This window comes from Hippoglossus stenolepis, chromosome 10 (genome assembly GCF_022539355.2).
Source record: "Hippoglossus stenolepis isolate QCI-W04-F060 chromosome 10, HSTE1.2, whole genome shotgun sequence".
Classification (NCBI taxonomy): Eukaryota; Metazoa; Chordata; class Actinopteri; order Pleuronectiformes; family Pleuronectidae; genus Hippoglossus; species Hippoglossus stenolepis.
The window spans coordinates 11999373-12020111 of record NC_061492.1 but is presented as its reverse complement, the minus strand read 5'-3'; the positions used below and the strand labels follow the sequence as shown (position 1 = coordinate 12020111).

The 20739-nt window shown below is 46.8% G+C and overlaps 2 protein-coding genes across 5 annotated transcripts in view; one reads left to right on the top strand and one right to left on the bottom strand.

Annotated features, from left to right (window-relative positions):
* The window catches only part of kidins220a (kinase D-interacting substrate 220a), a 46135-nt gene extending 30081 nt beyond the window's left edge, over window positions 1–16054 (top strand). For 2 of the 4 annotated variants that reach the window (XM_035168707.2, XM_035168706.2), the window contains exons 24-32: window positions 4682–4860; window positions 7089–7300; window positions 7768–7881; window positions 8385–8444; window positions 11624–11740; window positions 11976–12074; window positions 12971–13189; window positions 13929–14150; window positions 14573–16054. In XM_035168707.2, coding sequence (XP_035024598.1) covers window positions 4682–4860; window positions 7089–7300; window positions 7768–7881; window positions 8385–8444; window positions 11624–11740; window positions 11976–12074; window positions 12971–13189; window positions 13929–14150; window positions 14573–15487 — 2137 coding nt within the window. In that variant the 3' untranslated portion in view covers window positions 15488–16054. Of the gene's footprint in view, window positions 1–4681; window positions 4861–7088; window positions 7301–7767; window positions 7882–8384; window positions 8445–10410; window positions 10444–11623; window positions 11741–11975; window positions 12075–12970; window positions 13190–13928; window positions 14151–14572 lie in introns of all 4 variants that reach the window. The other 2 variants (XM_035168708.2, XM_035168709.2) reach the window with 2 other exon arrangements.
* Window positions 16055–17388: 1334 nt separating this feature from the next.
* On the bottom strand, window positions 17389–19930 carry id2a (inhibitor of DNA binding 2a). The gene is made up of 3 exons (XM_035168710.2): window positions 19469–19930; window positions 19093–19153; window positions 17389–18167 (listed from the first exon to the last, which is right to left on the bottom strand). Exons 1-2 carry the CDS (start codon window positions 19820–19822, stop codon window positions 19097–19099), a joined length of 411 nt encoding a protein of 136 aa, XP_035024601.1. The 5' UTR covers window positions 19823–19930; the 3' UTR covers window positions 17389–18167; window positions 19093–19096.
* Between the last annotated feature and the right edge of the window lie 809 nt (window positions 19931–20739).

Below are 20739 nucleotides of genomic sequence, written 5' to 3'. Positions count from 1 at the left end.
ATGCGTGCGCATGTCGTCCGTAAGCACAGAGGGCAGCTGTAAAGCAAAGTCAAGTGGCACATTCATAGTTTCACTGCCCAAAGAGAGGACGGAAGGGGTAGAGCGATGAATTCTGCTCATTCCCGTCAGCTGCAGCGTGTGGGAGGTTGAGAGGAGAAGAAAGGCTATGCTCCAGTCAACTTTGGGACCTATTAGCATTTGGATAAGCTCAGAAAGCTCTCAGTGGCCACACCACACAGAGAGCCGTTGGACCTAAGCGCCTGTGCTGCCACAGCTATAAGCTGGTTCCTGTCAATGGAGCCATTGTCCAGGAACGGCTGCCGGGATGCCTGCCGGCCTTTATCTCACTCGTCCTCGGTCTGCTTGAAAGTAGCACGCCGGCTTCCTTGGCGCTCCAGCCCGTACATCCATCTTGTCATTTGGGTGATTGCTGATAAGAATGGCTTTGTTAATTTTGTCTGCATCATCTGTTCACAGTGAGGATGACTAAGTATGAAGTCATTGCGTAATGCCTAGGCCAACAACTCATCATTTGTTATCTGCAAAGGATGACATTTACAGTGGTTAAACCTCACTGAAAAACTGCTGTTGGCATTTAATGGTTAGTTTGTTCTGCAGTTCAACATATTGGCTAGAAACAGTCTAATGAACCATAATTTGTCTGGTTCGTTAGTATATCAGGAATTCTGTCCTCTCTCTATTGTTCTCTCCTTCCTTCTCTAGTATTTCTATAAATCTATTAATCATACATTGATTGTCACCCTCTGATCTTTACCAAATATCTTTAAAGGCCAGTTTGAAGAGTGAGCTCCACTTTGTTCCTGGCCTGCTTCTCCTGCAGACACCTCTGACCAGTCTGCTGGGAACGTCAGGAATGGACCTCTGACTCTCCACTTTCACTTTTTTTCCTCTTTCCATCTGTCTGGGTGTAATTTTGTGATGGATGCCCTTGATTTGTTCTCCTCACCGGCCCCTGGTTGTCTTTGGAAGTCGCAGCCGTCTGTGCTCTGTACTCCACGTTTTTCAAGAGCAAATATGAATGTCAGCGAAATATGAGGTGTTGTAGCTATCTTGTCGTGTGGCATTGTTGCAGGGTGGCATGTGTTTGGTGAAACATGTGCAGGCAGAATTTAATTGTTGCCTTCAGGATTATCCAGAATCTGAAGTAGCCAATAATGATGTCGCTCTAATTTAAGAATTCAGGGTTTAACCAAACTGTGGATACACCACTGAGCCATTTTAGAAGGTCCTGTAAAAAGACTCAAGATTCCTTAGAAAGTCTTGGGAGGCTGATCTCTATATAGCAAAAGGAAGTGTGTGTGTGTGTGTGTGTGTGTGTGTGTGTGTGTGTGTGTGTGTGTGTGTGTGTGTGTGTGTGTGTGTGTGTGTGTGTGTGTGTGTGTGTGTGTGTGTGTGTGTGTGTGTGTGTGTGTGTGTGTGTGTGTGTGTGTGAGTCACTGGCTCCTGTTGGTCTGTGTCTGCAGACCCACAAATAAACAGCAGTAAGCCAGCTGGAAATTGGGAAAAATCACAGGCTTCTCTCAGCCTGTATATGGGTTAATACAGTTCATGGGAAAACGAACCAAACACCCACACACACATACACACAATGTGCATGTACTGGACAAACACATACACTCCACCCTTCATCCGTGTCTTTTAATATCCCCATCCACACTGCCCAGGTGTCTCTTGTGGACATTACACAGCACTCTTTTTGTCGATATAGTTTGGAATCGTCTCCAGTGCCGCTAATGCAGGTAACATCTGTGCTTTCAGTGTCCTGCTCATCCTCCCCAGCAGAGGTCACATGAGCGGGGTTCATCTGTGTGCCAACATGGAGCTTCCTCGACCTTTTGGGTCTCGTTAAAGGTTCTAATCGAAGAAAAGACTGAGAGGGCTTTGTCCACTGGAGCCCAGCTGTGTCTCTGTGTCCTCTCCTCTCACAGCCTATTCTCTCTTCTGTCAGTCCGAGTGTCTCTGTACCGGCAGTGGGGTGGGGTAAGCTGGGTTGGGGGTGACCCACCTGGACTGGTCTGCTGAGAAGTGAATCAGCAGGAGCGTCACGTAGGATTAGGGAGAGGTGTATTGATGGAGCACAAAGATATAGATTATGGGCATTTCTCAAAACAGCACACTCACCACTGACACTCAGTCACAGAGTCTAACTCTGTTAGTAGTCACACCTTAGAGTGAATATAAAGAAGGATGACGCACCTCTTCTTCCTCCCACTCCAGAACTTAAGCAAAGGATACAAATACTTCCGTCTTGGGCATTTGGAGCCAGAGTCTGCAGCAACGATCAGGGGATCAGGAGCAGCTTTCATTAAGATGTTGAGTGTAAATTAAGCAGAAAACTGTGGGACGGACTAATCTCTCTATTGCGGAAACAGAAACTGTCATATCTTTTCACATCCCTGCTCATTCCCAAATAAAATGTCCTCCCAGCTTCTGTGATGTCATATCTTTATTTTTATTAGTTTTTTGTTTATAAACGGTTAAGTTTTTGCAAGAGTCCCTTTATATACACAATACCCTCGAGTCAAATGAACACTTTTCTGGACTAGATCCTAAATAAAATGTAACCTTTAAGATGTTAACCTTTGTATGACAGAATTAATTTCTATCTTAGCTTGAGCTGCTTAAGAGTGAATGTTTGCACAAGTTTGCAAATGTAGTGAAATGTAGAACTTACATTTGTCACACATGGTGTTGCACATGGCCAGTAACTCAGCACCTATGTAATGCAACTCACTTTCACTGCCTGATATTTGGTTGTGGAAGTGGTTAGTAAGAGGGTGTGGGGTTTGGTGTGAGAGAGGCCTCTGTCTTCGCCATCTTACTATTTGCAGGTACTTGTTTTTTTCCTGATTTGGAATTAGCTAAATGAGATTCTGTGATAAAATGATAATATCTCCACATTTAAGTTACTCATAATCAAAACGCCTCCCTTGGACACCACCTCCTTGTATTTCTTGCCAGACTCCTGTAACCACAAGGTCACAGGTCCGAGCCCTCCAACAGCAGATGTGTCCATCACCAGCCATCTGTCCTGTCAGAGTGTCCTTGAACAGAAGACTGGACCCCTACCTGTTCACTCACTGTAATCAGTGTGGGTTGGGGTATCAGCTAAAAGCTGAAAATGGAAATGATATAACAGCTGACAGGGGACATTTCAGCCACTGTGTTAACTGGAAAGGGTTAGCCGATAGTAAGGGCTATTAGTTTACGGTGTGCCGTGTTGAGTCTTCGCCAGATGCTGACCGCACACTGACTTCGCTAGCGTGCTGCAGCTGTGGCACTAATCATCCAATCAAGTCGCAGAAAGGCCTGCCTGTGTTCGCTATCAAGTACATATCAGGCCCAGGGAAAAACCCAACGCATGAGCCAGCGTTTCGCAGCGCGGCCGACCAGTGCACACACAGGGGCGGATGCACGAGGAGGAGGGTGGATCAGGGTTGATCTGAGAGGAGGGAAGGTTAAACAGGATGTAGGGAGAGAGAAGGCATCTACTGAGGAAATGATGGAGGGTTTGCATGAGAAATGGAGGCAGACATGAGAAAGATGTCCCGCTCCTTGCTGAACTCCCCTCATTCATCTGATAAGAGCGGCGCATTCTGGTGATGAATGGCTGGTGTCATAAGTCACTCATGGTTTCATATTTTTCGTGTCTGAATGATAGGATTAGGGAGATGTACTGATCGCTCTGGGTTGTTGGTGTTTGCTTTCCTTGTAGCCTTGGCCACATGTTACGTTGTCCTTGATTAAACTGATATCTCTTTTTAAACCTTGTGCAGCTGAAATTGAATTGACATTTCCGACTCCCAACACTTGAGTGTTTGTATTCACGATTCATCATTTCAGAGACTCTGCTGCCGCTACTCGTAAACTACAGCTTTAAGCTTGATATTGTGCAGTTTTCAGGTTATTTTAAATGTAATATTCCATAAACTGAACGCAGCAAGGTTCTGAATGTAATACAACATTCTTTTTCTCTACAGTATCGACAGGAAAAACAGTATCACACAATAACGGAACAATCTCCAAACATGGTGTTTACTTAAAGCCTGTGATAACAAACACCATGTCAACCATAGCGGCGCATCATGACGTGCTTCCGTCTGCTTCTTGCTTAAATTACCCTGATTGTCATCTTCTCAGGTTTCCTCCTCTGCTGAGAAAAGATAACATCCCTCACTCTATCTGTCCCCAAACATCCCCCCTTTCACTATCTTGCCTTCTCTAAATCCAGTTATCTCTCTGCTCTCATAATGATGATGACCGTTGCATATCTCTTCCATCTGAACAGTACCGCTTGCTATTTCCTCTTTTCTTTTTTCATCTGAAAGTAATGTGTTGCTTATACAGCTACAAAACTACCAGTCAAACTTAGCGAAACCTGATATGTTGACACATTTGTGCCATATGTCAATAACGCAGCATAATTTATTGTATTGTCCTCTTTAACCTTTTACATAATTAGATTTTCCCCATCAAGCTTTGTAGAATTTCCTTGTATAACCTCTTTTTATTCCCAATCTAATGAATTTGAAGAAACATAATCCTAACAATTATTAATTGCCAAACCATTCAAATTCATATTTGCGTATGGTTATGAATATGGAAATATCAAAACTATCACGACATTAACCTCCTTCTCTTTTCCTTTTTTCCTCTGAAGAATCTCCAAGAGCATCCCCACCACTAAGGACGTGGAGCCACTGCTGGAGATCGATGGAGACATCCGCAGCTTTGAGGTCTTCCTCTCCTCCAGGACGCCTGTCCTCACTGCCAGAGAAGTGGAGACGTTCCTGCCCTGGACCGTCAACCTGGACCCCAAACTCAGGGAGATCATAGCAGGTTTGTACAAACTTGTAGCGTAAAGTGCAGAGGCATGAAAAACCAGCGGACAATGTCTTTGGAATGGTGTCGCACAGTATCAGCAACCACATCTCATGTCCTCCTTCGGCACATTGAGTTGCTCGTTGTCATGGAGATGGTTTTAATTGTTATCACGTGACAACAAAACAAAAGAAAAATGAAGCCATCTCCATGACAGCAAGATGTGGTTTAAAGACTAAGATGCCACAGGTTCGACCTTAACAAAAGGTCCAACCTTTTTGGGGTCAGAAATCCACAGCAGTGACTCACTGTTAGTGATAGTAGCCTCTATATACAGTATTTGTGCTGACATCTACATGTAATTTAAACATTTTATCTACATTCAGCAGTCTTTTCCCTTAGTAGTAGATTCTACCTGTAGTCGTAGCTGCCTGGGCGTTGAAGGGACTCAGGTTGGTGGTGGTTGATGACTGTGGTTGGCTGGTGAGCCTAGTCCTGGTGTATGAGTTTGCTCTTCTGTGCACCCGAGTGACAGGCACACAGAAAGTGCCACTGTTAAGCCTGTATGCCTGTTGCAGTGTCATCAGAGAAACTGTACATTCATGTTTAAAGTACCTAAAAGGACAGAGCATACAATCCCTTGGAGAAACAAAGGAACTGTACATGATTTGATGCGTTGAGTGCCAGCTCATTTGGCAGACACGTTACTCATAACATTGCAGCAGGGTCTGCTCTAAAATTGTGCTCTGGTGGGGCTCTCGGAAACCTTCAGTCTGCTTTTCATTTCCAAACAATCAAATGTCGAGCAGGCTTTCCACTACGGCGGTGTGGGATCGGGACAATACTTTCACCTGCTGTCACCAGTCTGCCTCCAGTGTTGCACCAAAATGTCACTGGTTGTAGTTGCAGTGACGTAATAATGCATCATTATTCATCTGGAAGTGTGCTTCCAACGCTCTTGGAAGCATACTTTTTGCTACCGTGCGTCAGTGTCCGTTCTGCCTATACAAGAGTGTCAATGACGGCTAGTGTGAAGCTGCTGCATCATAGTGTTATGAGACCACAGAAAACACACACACACACAAAGTCTGTTCCATTAAGCCAAGGTTGAGTCACGGAGGGCGCAGCTGACCAAGTTCTACAAGCAGACGTCCAGTCTGAAAGTACAGCTCTCCACTCCTAAAGTTGTGTAGGTGTGTATACACCTCACATATCCGCCAAATGTATTTATTTGTGTATGTTTAATCAAGAGGATGCAGGTATTTTCACCTCCACACGTCTCCTCCGGGAGCGGAAGGTGACCAGCGCTCTTAACCAGTCATCCCGCTCCCTCCCTTCCCTCTGTGGCCGAGTCGGTACTTGGTGCCCGGTGTCCTGTGGCCAGCCAGTGGGCAGTGCTGTCAGTGATACCCGCCCATGAGGCTGAATCACATCATAAGGCCCCCATTGTGTTCACAGGCTGGATTGGGTCTCACTCAGTGTGTCATTCAGCAGCCACTTGTATAACCAGGAGACATTCTGGTGCCTGCTTCTGTTTCTGGTTCGTACTTTCTTTGCCAGCCACACAGAGCCACTCTGTTCTGCCTCTGGGCTTATTTGACTTTAATTTGGGAGATTTTACCAAAGCTCCCCACTCAGCTCCTACTTCGGCTCAAAGTCAAATTGATTTATGTGAAGACAATTGCGGCAAAGCGCTTTTGAGACAGTGTCTATGAGTTCACATGGTCTGTTTTGTTTGTTTACATGGGTCTCTTTATTTGTCGGGGACCGCATTGGGCTCGGTGTGCCAGAGTCGTCACATGGCTGGTGTCTAATTTGGAAAACACAGAATATCAGCAAGCCTGCTGGTTTGTGAGCAAACCGAGTAATAGAAATCAAAATGAGAATGTAATTCTCGGCTAAAGGTTGTTGTAATTGTAACATCTGCGCTCGTTGTCTCTCCAGCATTCAGCTGTTTGATTGTCTTGTATTTTGGATAAGGAGAACATGTTCAGCAACAATGTTCTTGTTGTATTCCCCAGTGCGTCCAGAATCAAGCAGTTTTGCTCGTGTGCGTGTCAATTGTTTGATATGTATTTTTCTCTGTGGATTCACGACTGCCTCGATTCTCTGGAGATGATGAAATAAAGCTAAATTATTGATGCGTGGGTGGATCTGAAGGGTCTTTATAGTCATCGCCAAGACATGATCATCAGCAACGCGGATAAATGCTTCCTTCTCTCCTCTCCCGCTCTGTCATCTCTTAGATGTGCGTGCGGCCAGGGAGCAGATACACATGGGGGGAGTGACCTATCCCACGCTGCCACTGCATGAGGCAGTGCCCCGGCCCCAATCAGGTTATGGCCAGCCCCCCTCCGCCTGCTCGCCGGCAGGCTCCTTCACTGGACCCCTGCCTCCTCAGCCCCACAGTGCCTACTTCAGCGGGATGACTGGACCACAGCACCCCTTCTACAACCGGGTGAGACAGAACAGGGACTCACGAGTAGATAACCTAGTCTTCTACCTTCTATTTAGAGTCCATCTAGTGCCATCCAAAAATAAAGTAACTGTTTGTCAGGGTCATAAAATAACATGTCGCTTTCTAACAGCGAAAGTAGAAACAGCGTCTGTCACCTGAGGTACACACACTGATCCCCACAACCACAAGCAACCACACATCTTTCTGAGTTTACCTCCTCTGTTCCTCTGTTATAATTGTTTAATGTTGCAATGACCCATTGGTATTTAAAACTGAGTGAATTGTGCAGTAAACAGATCTTTGTTTGTACCACATGACACGATTAAGTTAGAAATGTTATCATCTCCCCACTGCATTTTTGTCAGATGTGTTCCCATGAGTTCCCTCGTATGATTTTATGATTTTCATTTTGTTTTTACTTCCTCTCTTCTCCCCCTCCCCTGTATTACTTCCTTCCTCCCTCGTAGCCTTATTTCCCACATCATGTGTATCACCTGCCACGGCATTACTCCCACCATGCTCCCTCATCCTCGCATCTCTCCATTAAACCAACTGGCCTACCTATGGACACCAATGGACTTGTAAGTAAAGAAGTAGTGCACTATAGTTGGTGTTGCAGTTACATTATGCAACAAAATTTTCTGTGTGATTGGACTGATTGAAAGTTTCAGTATCCCAGCAGCACCAGTTAGGGGAGACGTTATTCTGTTTGCATTAATATTTTCTTAAATGTAATAAAGAAAACACCCTCATAGTACTATTATATCACTCACTGTATAATAATATACTATCGGGTCCATTGTGTCGACCTACAGCATGACCTCCTTTACTTTTTTTTCATCTACCTCTCTCCTCCATCCCTCTCTTCCCCACTCTTCAGTTACATTTCCATTAGCTCCTGATGTTTTTAATCTCTTCACTGCTCCATATACAAATCACTGTCCAGCTCCTGATGCTGGTGGGGCTATATCTCAGCTTGTGAGCCCAAACCCAGAGTAAAGACGTCAAAGGTTAAACCGTAAATTGAGCGGTCATGAACTCAACCTTCATTAGTCCTTGTGTCTCCATTCTGTGCCTACGTCAGGATGTTATTGCAGAGGATGCCAGAGAAAGCCTCCCCTCCTCCCCCTCTGACCCCGCCATGGTAACCTGACTAACATTAGCTGACTTATTAGCACCCATGCTACACACGTACAGTTGTGCTGCACTGGGCTTATCCAAACATAACTAGTCCTTCGTAATCAGCCTGCTGTCCTGACGCTTCAACCTCATCTTTCATTGATTGTGTTGCATGAATAACATGCACGCCTGAGTGTTTGACAGACCACTTATTTTGTCGCTGTGGTTTATAGAAGCAGAGAGAGCAAATAAAGATAATCACACTGGGCTGCATGGTGCAATGTACTTAACAATATAGAAACAAGCTTCAGCATATGTAAATATAATACGCTGAATGAAGTTAACTCTGATATTGGCAGAGCAGCTTTCATAGTGGGTAAGAAAATGCTGTTAACCCACTTCAGGAATGCATCACGTGACACTGAAAATAACCTAAATCTCTCCACCCAGATATTCACACATTTCAAGAGCAGGCAGCCACTATTAGAACAATTTGATGATAACAGCACTCTGCTCCACAAAGCCACTTATCAGCGCACTGCCAGCAAGCATTTAAAGGAGCTGTACGAAAGATTAAAACACAGATTACTATGTAATTTTCATTCCCTCTATCTCTTCTGACTGTATATTTCTATTTTTACATTTCTTAAAATCCTTCCCTTTAAACTGACATCGCTCTTTTTAATTTTTGTACCGTTTTCCGTTCCTCATATCTTCGCTGCTCTTTTGTCTCCTTTGTTCCTCAGTATAAATTTCCTCAGTTTCCTCCCGTTCTGGCTTTTCGATGTACGTTAGCCCATCTTATCCCATTTTGGTTTGCTCTTTATCTCGTTGTGCAGTGCTCATGTGTGTGCCTGTATTTCTGCAAATCTGCGAATGTGGATGTGTGTGCGCACACTCGCTCATTTGTGTGTGACTCTTTGTCATATGTAAGCGGGCCTAGACCAGTGTAATTGCCTCGCCGATATAACTGTGAGTATGGACTCCTTGGCCTGCTGGGATTATCATCAGAGCAACTGTTGGTGCTGGCAACACACACACACACACACACACACACTCTAACACACACACACACACACACACACACACACACACACACACACACACACACACACACACACACACACACACACACACACACACACACACACACACACACACACACACACACACACACACACACACACACACACACACACACACACACACACACACACACACACACTGACAAAGAGCCCAGCGCTGGTAGAGCTTATCTCCTTACCAAGACGCTTCCTCCCTCACAGAGCTCTGTTTCCTCTTCCCCATCCTTCTGCCCGGCCCTGAGCTCAGCCCAGCTGTAATTACGGTCTTATCAAACACACACACTGGGAGGGTTCACATAAACACACACACACAACACACACAGACATGCAGACACACCCGCAGACATTCACGCTATTGTTTGTGTTCTTAGAACACATGTCGCAGTCTGAGTCGAGGAGTCGCGTTCAAAGCCTCTCCTGAAGTGAAACCTCTGCCTTTTTCCAGTCAGAGTGAGAGATGTCTCACTCTCTCTCTCTCGCTGGGTCTTTCTCTCCGTCTCTGTCTCTTTCTCAATCCGTTCTGTCTGCAGAGATGATGACTGCGAAAAGCCCGCTGACTCTGGCGAAAACAACTAAATCTCCTTGTGTCATAATTCAACTTCCAATAGCCTTTTCTTTTCCAGCCTGACGTAGCTGGCTGACTGAGCGGTGGCAGCTGTAAAGGAGCCGTGTCCTTGCCTGCTGTGCGTCGGATAAATGTCTGTCTGCACTGCTGTCAATGTCTCTCCTGTCCCCTGATGATGAGTTCAACATGTGTGCAGCTTGTCTGTCGTAATTTCTGCCTCCTCTCTTCTTTCCTTTTTTCTTCACAGGTACAGTCTCGGCTTAAAAATAATGTCATGAGCGTCTGTGTGTATTTCCGTCTGACTATTTGTCTGTCTGCTTCTTTTTTGTCTCCTCATGAAGCATTTAAAGTCGCTGCCTTACAAATTAAAGCAGGTACACCTTTGGTTTCATCGCTTTCACCTCCACACCCAACATTTTCTCCATCTTGCACCTGTCTCTTCCTCACCTTTAACGCTAACACATTGGTTCATTAAGCATGCTGTAGAAGAAGATGATAATAGAAGTCAAAACACATGTCCTGTAGTAGTACAGTAGATTCACTAACGTAGTTTCATTCGAGAGAAATCCCTCTCTTATGTGGACATGAACAGTAGTTATCCTCCCTGTGTGCCAGTTTTCATCCTCTTGCCCACCACTACAGAAAGTTGGCCCCTACTCTTGTGTACAGTGTTGTGTGAGCTGCTTATTTTTTTTTGTCTAACAACCACTCACAGTCCGACAAAGCTCTTCTTTCCTCTCCCTCGAAACCATAAACAAAACCCAAAGGAAGGCCGAGTCTGAAGCTGTTCCTTAATGGTGTTAATAGCTGGGAGATGGGGGAGGACAGAGGTGAGGAAAGGGGTGGGAAGAAGAGAGAAGCAGAGTGATGGAAAAGAGAGGAGGAGGTCAGTGCAGGAGACTGAGGGGGAAGGAATGTGAGAGGGAGGAAGGGAGGGAGGGAGGGAAGGAAGGAACAAGAGTGAAGTTACACAAAGACGAGCTGGTGGGGTGAGTGGAAGAAGGGAGGGGAGTGGGACGCAGGAGGGTACATGCGGCTTGTTTAGTTTACGTGCCAGCAGGGTGGCGTGTTGTCTGTCTGCGAGGCCTTCGACAGCATCAACAGGCCACTGGCATTACTCACATCAAGCCTCATAGCTCCTCGCCGGCCCGCTGCTTCAGCTCGGCTCCGCTGCGCCTCACAGACTTGCAGGCTCCATCCCTCAAGTGTTGTGCACACACTTTACTCGCTTTATGTATACAGTGAGGAAAGGGGAATAAGAGCAGGTAACAGTGTATTTGGATAGGTTGACAGCCATGTTTACTTTGACACTTTGCACTGTGTGACTGGTGGAGAAAGTTACGGTGTGTGGGATTGTGGTGTTGCGCCTCTGTCTGCGTCGCAGCAACTGGCCTGCACGACTCTGCCAGGAATTGTCGCTTGTTGTGAACCTAATCGATTGGGTCAGGAGTGATGAGCTGCTCTAACACAGTGTGTCGAGTTTGCCCCGGTGACCTTAATCCACTGGAAAACTCTGAATACCTTTTCTCATTATGTATGCACGTGTCTGTGTAGGTTTCTGCCGGAGCCCTGCTCAGCTCTATGAACACAGATGCCGTGTGTGAGCGTCTCAAACAGATGGATGGAATCGACTCCAGCATGCTGCCTCAGTACACCTCCATCATCAAGAAGGTGTGTCTGTCAATAACAGGCAGATTTCGATCCATATGTTTCTAAAGCTTGTTATTGAAGAGGGGAAAAAAAGTTTTCTGATACTTTGCGGATAGTTAACGCGCATGTTGTTTTCATATTCTTTACATAGTTTCTTTCCAGTTTCCTTTTTAACTGCCTCCTCACACAATAATGTTGCCTGATTCTAATTTAAACACATTCACAAACCAATCCATCCTTTCCTTGTCCATTGCAGGCCAATGTAAACGGCCGCGTTCTGTCTCAGTGTAACCTGGATGAGTTGAAGAAGGAGATGGAGATGAACTTTGGCGACTGGCAGCTCTTCAGGGGAATGGTGAGACTAAATTCCTCCCTCACTTCCCTCACAGCCTGATTTAATATCGCTGCCCTGTGGGGGTCTCGTGTTAAACATATAAAGTTGCAAATGGGATGAGAGATTATGGTGTGTTGAGTCAAATCAAAAGAAGTGGGCCATCATGATTAAATGACAAAAAGTCCACCACATAACAACCACCTTTTCATTACTCTATAGAGTCAAAGCCTGAAATAGATTTACAATAGCGCACATTCTCCTCTGTGATACTTTGCAGACACTTTTCCTGCCAGAGCCGTCCTGCTGTTGAAACATGTCAGCTCCTGTTTATTCCAAAAAGAAGCAAGACAGGATCACAAAATACGACATCTTGTAGCAGCGCTGAGATATATTAGGATCGGAGATTTTATAATCCGTATTACGAGAAGGTCATTCAGCCAGGAGTCCTGTCGGCTGAGCCGCGGCTGAAATCACTGACACATGTAGCCGGCTCCGCTCCGTCAGATGTCAGTCTGTGCTCCTAATACCAAACCAGAGCCCGGGATTGGTCGTGTTTTACCGGGGATCTGATGCAGGGGCAACACATACGAGCAGCTGGAGAGTGCAGTGTCCTGACGGCTTCACGTACTAAACAGTGTTGTGTTGCCAGGACGCAGCCAGCACAGCCATCTGGTTCAAGATGGCTGCCTGGTATCTGTATGAAGGGAGGTTATTGTTGGGCAGGAGTGGACAGCTGAATAGCTCTACTTAAGGAACAGCTCACAGTGCTCCTCTCGCAAGCACATGCTTTTGTTGTCGCCTCACATTCCTGTTTTGTACATCACATGCTCTCAAAAAACATGTTTACGACCAACTCTGAAACCCAACTCAAAAGTTTTGTTGATGTGAAATCTTGAGCCATGATGCTTTTTCCCAAGGTGATGGAGCAACGTCATGCTGAAAGCCAGGCTGTGCTTCACGATGAGTCCCGGGCTCTGAGCGAGCAGGGCAGCAGCGTGCACCACGTTGAGCCCGTCAGGCGCCCAGGAGGAGCCCCGTCGGAGGCGGCGGCGTTCAGCCTCAACCTCAGCTTCGAGGAGCTCAGCGGGGCCGGGCTGGAGGAGCCCCCGAGAAACAGCACCAACTTGCACTGGCCGGTCAGTCTTTTCCACCACCACCTCAGATACGATCACACACACACACACCCATCTGATGTGTGTGTGCATATTATACTCAACCCAAAACAGATGAGTAAAAGTTGCAGGTGTTAGCATATGTGTGTGAGTGTGTTACTCGCAAGGTCATACGCCCAACTGTCACATGGCCACGTGTCCTCTGCACCGCGCAGCCGTTCCGCCAGCGTGTTACTGACCTCAGTGGTTTCACATTAATGTGGTTTTACGTGAGAAAAGAGAACGGCACAGGAAGCTCATGGTGTTCGCGGAGATGGAAGAATTAAAAATACACACATGTACACACAATCTGCAGTGCAGCAAAAAGGTGTTGAGGGCCCCGTGTTTGTTATTTTCACCTTCCCCTATTCCCAATTTGCAAAATCTGCAAGGCACGAGCAAACACTCACACGTAGACAGCTGGCTCCGAAGCTATTTTATATGATCGCACTTTTTGATGTGTTTCAAATTCAAATCAAGCAAGGCTGCAAACACACCACGCCTTTTCATCGCCGCTCAGTCTGCGATCTTTGCCGGCAACTTTAAATTCGAATATATGTTACTAATGCACTGTAACTGCCACTTTTTCTATATTTATAATATGAAATATGCAGTGTAAATGAACAGCGCACAACCATGGTGCTATGATTCAACACAAATATATTCTTCAACAAACTCACGCGGCTGTTTACAAACCAACCCTGATTCTGTCTCGTCTTGTCAGGTGGCAAATCACCGCACCTCAAGCATGTCCAGCCTCAACTCCCAGGAATCCTCCAATGACATCTGCAAGCTGACAGACAAGCAGCAGGCCGAGTATAGTGATGCCTACAGGGAGTACATCGCTCAGATGGCCCAGGTGGAGATGTCCGGCAGCGGAGGAGAGCGGCCCGTGCAGCCCCACCCCGGCCAGTTCCTGCAGGCTGCCAGCTCAGAGGACAGAGGGGTGGGTGGACAGTCACAAGTACACTGTGGAGTTTTTGTCAATGCATCACTGGCGACATGAATACTTTAGTCAAATCCGAGCAGAAGCTCCCCGCTGTCAGGAAAATAACTTGTGGTAACCGTCGTCATTAATCTGTGTCGACGTATTCCTGAGGTCAGCCTGAATGCTATGTTGTTCTTTAACTTGTGCTTTTTAAATTTTTTTTATTTCTCTGGCCTGTGCAGTAGTAAACGTTTTATTCTGGACCAGAAAGGGGGGAAATCTCTGCTTCTTGTGTTTCTTAATTATTGGCTTAAACTCCTTGTTTGTCTTGGCACATAAAAACAGACAGGAATCCCCTCTACTGAGGCCTCTCTGCCAATCGCTCAGGATACTGTATATTTTCATGTTATTCTCATTGAAATTCTCTTCCCATTCGTCAGGCTAAGGAAGGAGCTGACCAAGACGGCCGCAAGTCCCTCAGCAAGAGAGGCTCCAAGACTATTGATGCCACAGACTTCGCCTCAGGGGGCGATGCCCCGCCCCTGGACCCCATCAGTGAAGAGGATGAGAAGCTGGACCACAGCTCATCCTCCAGGACCCCGGGCCCCAGGAAGAAGGCAGCTGGGTCGTACTACCACAAGCTTCCCAACGATGAAGACTCTGGCCCAGACGACGCTGACAACACCACACCTCTCCTCCACAAAGAGGCTCTTTCATCCTACAGAGCCTCCCACCCCGCTGGGCTGCTGACCAAGCCCGGCTTCCTCAGCGAAATTCTCCTGGATAAGAAGGACTCGTCTGACTCGGGGATGCGCTCCAGCGACAGCTCCTCGGACCGCTCCTCGGACCGCTCCCTGGAGGAGGCTCAAGGTGACGCTGGCGCAGAGGGAGATGCTATGAGGCCCGGGATGATTGAGCTGGAGCTGGAGGGGCTGGTGAAGAAGAGAGGCCTCCTCCCCAGCAGCCTGAGCGGCCTGCAGGACGCCACAGTGACCCGCATGTCCATCTGCTCCGAGGCTCCGTCCGAGGCCAGCCTGATGGCCAGCAGCCCCGACGAAGGATGGCCGTCCAGCAACATTGGCAACCTCAACCGCACGGCCAGCAACACCACGCTTAACAACAACACAAGCAGTCCCACTGACACCAACACAAACACCAACAACAGCCGTCAGCGGCAGGCCAACATCACAGGCACACAGTCCACCACCAACTCCTCCTTGGGCATCGACATCTCACCGGCCATCGTCATCACCCCCGGCAGCAGCGGCGACACCGCTAACACCACGACTGCCACCATCCACAACCAGAACCTGCTCACCATCAGCCTTGGAGACGAGAGGGAGAGCGTCCTCTGAGCAGGAGCCAAACGTGTTTGTTGTTCTGATGAGTGGCGTGTAGGCTGCTCTTCTTGATGTTGTCGTTTGATGTTGTGACGTGTTCCAAAGAATTAGAGGAGAGTAGTGTTTCAATGTTTGGAAGAAAGTGTAGGAAACCAGCTGTGAGTAGTACTAGGATACATCTGTAGTTACATTAGTATTTAATTACACCAGGAAATGCTTTGGTCAGGTCAAATCGGGGATGTTTTACCTTCCCTTGTGTTACGATGCGTGTTCCTCTCCTCTGTTTGGATAGTTACTGTGCGATTTCTCTCACGTGAACGTGCTGCTGTCGTGTGGAAATGTTGTGTCGCATGATGAGATGTTACTTGTTGTGGACAAATTGTTGCAGGCGCCGTTTCAGGAAACGAGTAAAAATATGTAATAGATTTGAAATAGATGGCGTAGACAGTGGTACGGTGTTGTTGGTATTTTCTGTGGTAGAAGAAAGCGCATGCACTCGACTCCAGAGCGGTATCGGCCTTTTTTCCGAAATTCCTTGTGAAACTGTGTTTTGTGAATCAATAAACTTGTGGACCCTGTGGACTCGGTGTCATGTTTTCTCTTTTTTCTGCCGCTTCTCACAGGAAAACCAGCTGTGATCGGTGGAGTCGTGTAGACTGAGATTTAGCCGCTAAGTAAATTCATCTAAAAGTCTTTTTTTTTTAACGTTTTTTAATGCAGTTTGATGGAAGACAGTTGCAGGCTGAGATGAGGGTTGTCACTGGAGGGTTCCATGTAGGGCCGATAGATGGCGCACTTTCCATACGAACGTGTTGCAGGCTGGTGGTGTGGTCTCACTCTGTCAGACAAGTGGGAAACAACTTGAGCTCAGTGACCCTCAAAGTTAGACCTGCTGGGGTCTTTGGGCAGTTTTTATTCATTTAAGTTTTTTACATTTCACCGTAAATTACTAGAATTATAATTCATACATCAATACATTATTTGTTTCAACAGCCGTAAAGAGAGTTCACTTGATCCAAACAGATCCCATGAAGTGGTACTCAGGGGATGAATCATCATTACATGTGGGTGTGCAGCCTGGTGGGTGGGGGGGGGGTTTGTGGTGTTAATGTGAAGGCGATGATGATTGACAGGCATCTTTATCCCCCAGCAGCCCCAGGCCCCTTGTACCTTCTCCAGACTGATGCCACTTGCACAGTGCAGTGTTCAAGTCGTTCACTGTGTTCATATCACCAGGTCATTTCAAAGGCTAGAAGCAGAAACTGTTCAATAGTGCTCCAACTACTTGATGTATCTTGTGTGAGAAGTAGAATCGGTGTCATTTGCTGTATCAAAAGACAGAAGAACCCATTTTTAAAGCCCTTACACCAAACCCCAGTTAAAAAAAAAAGAAAAGGGAACTAAAACCCATAGCTTCCCAGAATAACACTTTTGGGAACAGCAACGCATCAGCGGCCCACTTTCACCTCAAGTTAAATTTCCATAATTGTCCCCCCTCTTCTTTTAAACACTGCCTACAGCCCCATAGCATTAATGGTTCAAGCTGTCACGCAGAAAACCCATTTAATCCTATTTACTTTACATGGCATGTGAGGAAGTAGAAGTGCAGCCAGTGTGCCCCAAATAAGCTGCGACGCAACTGTGCGCCTTAACAGGTCGCGTTTGCCCCCGAGGAGGGAGCGTTTCCAGCCATTATGGGGTCACACAGTGCAGGTCTGATAAGGACGCTTTGTTGTGCAGCTCGTCTCTGAAGTGCGTCACATGTTCTCTGTACATAAAGCAGCCCCTCGTGTCCATACAGCTGTGGGGGAATGTCAGCTGGACGCACAGCTGGGACACTGGGTTTTCCACGCACTGGTTCCATGACACCAATTCATCCACTCCTTCAAATAAAAAAAAAAACACCCTCCAAATGGTTGTCGTTTTTTCGATTTATTTTTGTATAAAAAAAAGGTACAATTTACATTACTTTTATAAAAAGTCTCAGCATAATTAAGTACAACATTACACTTTTGCAGAAGTGTCAAATTCCTGCAACTATACAAGATAAACCCCCCGATGAGGGTTGACAAAGGTTTCATTCTTTTCATTTTGACTTTTTTCTTTTTAAACAGCGTCCAGTCCTTCGTGTGCCAACAAATCGGACAAGACAAGACTAAACTTTTTACAGTAACTAACCCAAGTTTTTTTTTCTTCTATTCACGTTCCCACCTCCGCAAAAAAAGCGAAGACTTCAACAAGGAGAGGGGAGGACAAGGGGGTGAGGGAGAGGGGAGAGGAGGAGAGGGGAAATAATCCTTGGGACAATAATCTCGTTTTTCCTCCCATTTACGGGAATATAACGCGCCTTCCATTTTCCAGAAAGGACCCACAAATAATAATAAAAAAAAGATCTTAAGTTAAATAACAATGAAAGTGTCCAAAAAATAAAAATAAAACAGAAAAACACATCACATAAGATTGTCCCATTATAAGCAACAAAAAAAAGTCTCTGGGTTTCAGCGTCAGAAGAGAGAGAGAAAAAATAACATGAGTCCAGGCCTGGAGGAGGACAGAGGTTGGTGGAGAGTTGGGGGAGGAATGGGGGAGTAAAGTCCTGCTCCCCAGGTCCTGCGCGCGTGCGTGTGTGTATGAGAGACAGAGAAAGAGAGAGAGAGAGAGAGTGTGTGTGTTTTTTTGCGTCCTGACCAAACACCTGCAAAAGATTGAGAAAGAGAGGCGTGTTTAGAAAATGCAAACAGGGCAGAGATCCGGACAGACTGGCGCCAGGGAGGAAGCCGCAGTTTTTAACATTTAACCAAACACTCCCAATACTAAGCAAACCCTGCGCTCCAGATGTACACACACACACACACACACACACAGTCACAGTCATGCAGGGAGAAGGGAGGACACACACACACACTTTTTACGCACAACTTCAACCTACAATCTGGGGAAGAATCAGCGTAATTGCCGCTCAGCTGGCGCCTACCCACTTCTTGTACCAATTATGTGCAGACATCGTAGTAGCAGTAATCCAAACAGCCATTATTTCTCCTGTTGCAGATGCTCTTCATTATAGACACAAGAGGCTATAATACAAGCCTGACGACTACCGCTTGTGTACAGTAACCCAAGCAGCCTGGAGCCAGTGACTTCCATTTTACTCCACATAGCTCCAGTGCAGAGGAAAAATAATAATAATAATAATAATAATAATATGGCTGCAAATGTGACTTTATACAATTTGATCCATGTGTCTTTGGATGTGGGAGAAATCCTGAAGAAGCCCATGGTGGGATCTGGTTTTATTATTATTATTGTTATGAATAAATATCTGCTTTAATGGGCGATCCAAAGGAAGTTGACTGTCTGTGTTTTGCCATAACTGACGCCCCAGTGTTGCAGCACGTTCTCATGCAATAAGAATAACACACACACACACACACACACACAGGGACCGTAACAACAACGCGAGCGCACATTAGCAAATGGCACAAATGCATTGGTGAATGAATAATTGTGAGGCGTCCTGCTCCAGCAGACTGAGACAGTCTGTAGCAGCGGAGCCCGAGAGGAGCCCTGGACAGACTGCAGCAGCAGCAGCAGCAGCAGACATGAGGACAGCCTTTACTCACCGCTTTAACGATGCAGAGTCCGGCTGTCATCTGTCATCAGCTCTGACGGCAACTCCGGCGACTACAAACAAACAAAGACAAACAAACAACAGAGCGTTAATTCTTTTTACGCAGCATCCAAATCCAAGTGCCCGACGCTGCCACAGCGCAGTGTAGGTCGGAGCTCTTCCTCTTGTCATGAACAAAAGAAGAAATGTACACATACATGCCATTTTCTTTCTCCCCACCCCCCCACCCCCCCAACAAGCCATTTTGTGCGCACAAGGCGCAGCAGCTATGCGCACAGATAAAATACGCACTGGATTTTCCTCCACAAACGCACCACCACCATCCAGCCGCTTGCCGTTTTCTGACGAGGACGCGCGTGTGTAATTACCTGTAACGACAGGATGCTGATGTCTGTGTTGAGGGTGGTCAGCGGGGTCCTGCTCGGAGCCTGCCCCGGCCGCGCGGGGTGATGCAGGCTGGTGAGTGCGACGCTAGAGTCCAGCGCGATCTGCAGGTCCAGGATGTAGTCGATGACATGCTGCAGGATTTCCATCTTGCTGACGTTCTTGTTCTGCGGGATGCTGGGCACCAGCTCCTTCAGCTTGGAGTAGCAGTCGTTCATGTTGTACAGGAGGCTGAGCGGGTCGTCCACCGGGGTCTTGCTCCGGGAGATTCCCAGGGAGTGCTCCGATAGGTTCGCGCTGCTCTTCCGGAAGGACCGCACGGGGCTTATTGCTTTCATTTTAAATCAGTGTTGATGTTTTAGCGAAGGGAAGCTGCGGTGGTTCTTCTTTTTAAAGTCCCGGTTGGAGCCAGACGGTGAGCGATCAGACTGGGTTACTAAACTGTCAGTGCGCTTTATATAGGCGGCAGGCTGGGCATGCGACACGGGCGGGACAAACGCGACGATTGGGAGCGGCCACGGTGTCACTCAGCGCCTACGAGCCCTGCTATTGGCTGCGATTGCGGAAACCCATCCCCTTCTCCTCCGCGTTACCGGTGGCAACGCGAGCTGGAGGCGGAGCGCAGAGGGCGCTCCAGCAGCTCCGGTGGGCAATTGGGGAAAATTAAGCCCTTACCTGTTTCTGATCAAGAAAATTAATGATTTGCGTGGCTGTCAATTGACTATGGCATGGTGTGTGCACGCGCCAGCACCCCCACGTGCGTGATTTTGATTTGATCTCGTGGTTCTGCAGTGGAGATCAAGCAGAAATTCATTTATACTTCAAATTCACCAAGAGAGCAGCCAGGAGAAAATAACATTTCACAAACTCCATGTGCAACACTATATGAGTTTATTTTTAATAACTGATCAGAACGACAGATCAGTAATAAAAACCAGCAGCCATGCTTTTATTCTCCTTCTCCTTCCTGTTGCGGTGTTTGGAAGGTGAGGGGCAGTGATGGCATCAGGCGCGTCTGATGATTCTTAATTCACACCAGCCCGGACCGGTGTGCGCGTCTCTGTGTGTGTGTGTGTGTGTGTGTGTGCGTGGAGGCAAGTTTCATCAAACTGCAGGAGCCTCCAGCAGGAAAATGTTCGTGGTAAAAACAGAAACAGCTTCCACCAGGAACACGGTCGAGAGCGAGAGGAAAGACGGAGCAGTTTTTACGCATGAGAAAACGCGTCCCTGTGCACTGGAGCTTGTGGATCCAATG

Coding starts and splice junctions, on each gene's coding strand:
- id2a (XM_035168710.2), bottom strand. CDS start 19,822: ATGAAAGCAATAAGCCCCGTGCGGTCCTTCCGGAAGAGCAGCGCGAAC. Junction 19,154..19,468: donor TCAGCATCCTGTCGTTACAG/GTAATTACACAC, acceptor GTTTGTTTGTAG/TCGCCGGAGTTGCCGTCAGA.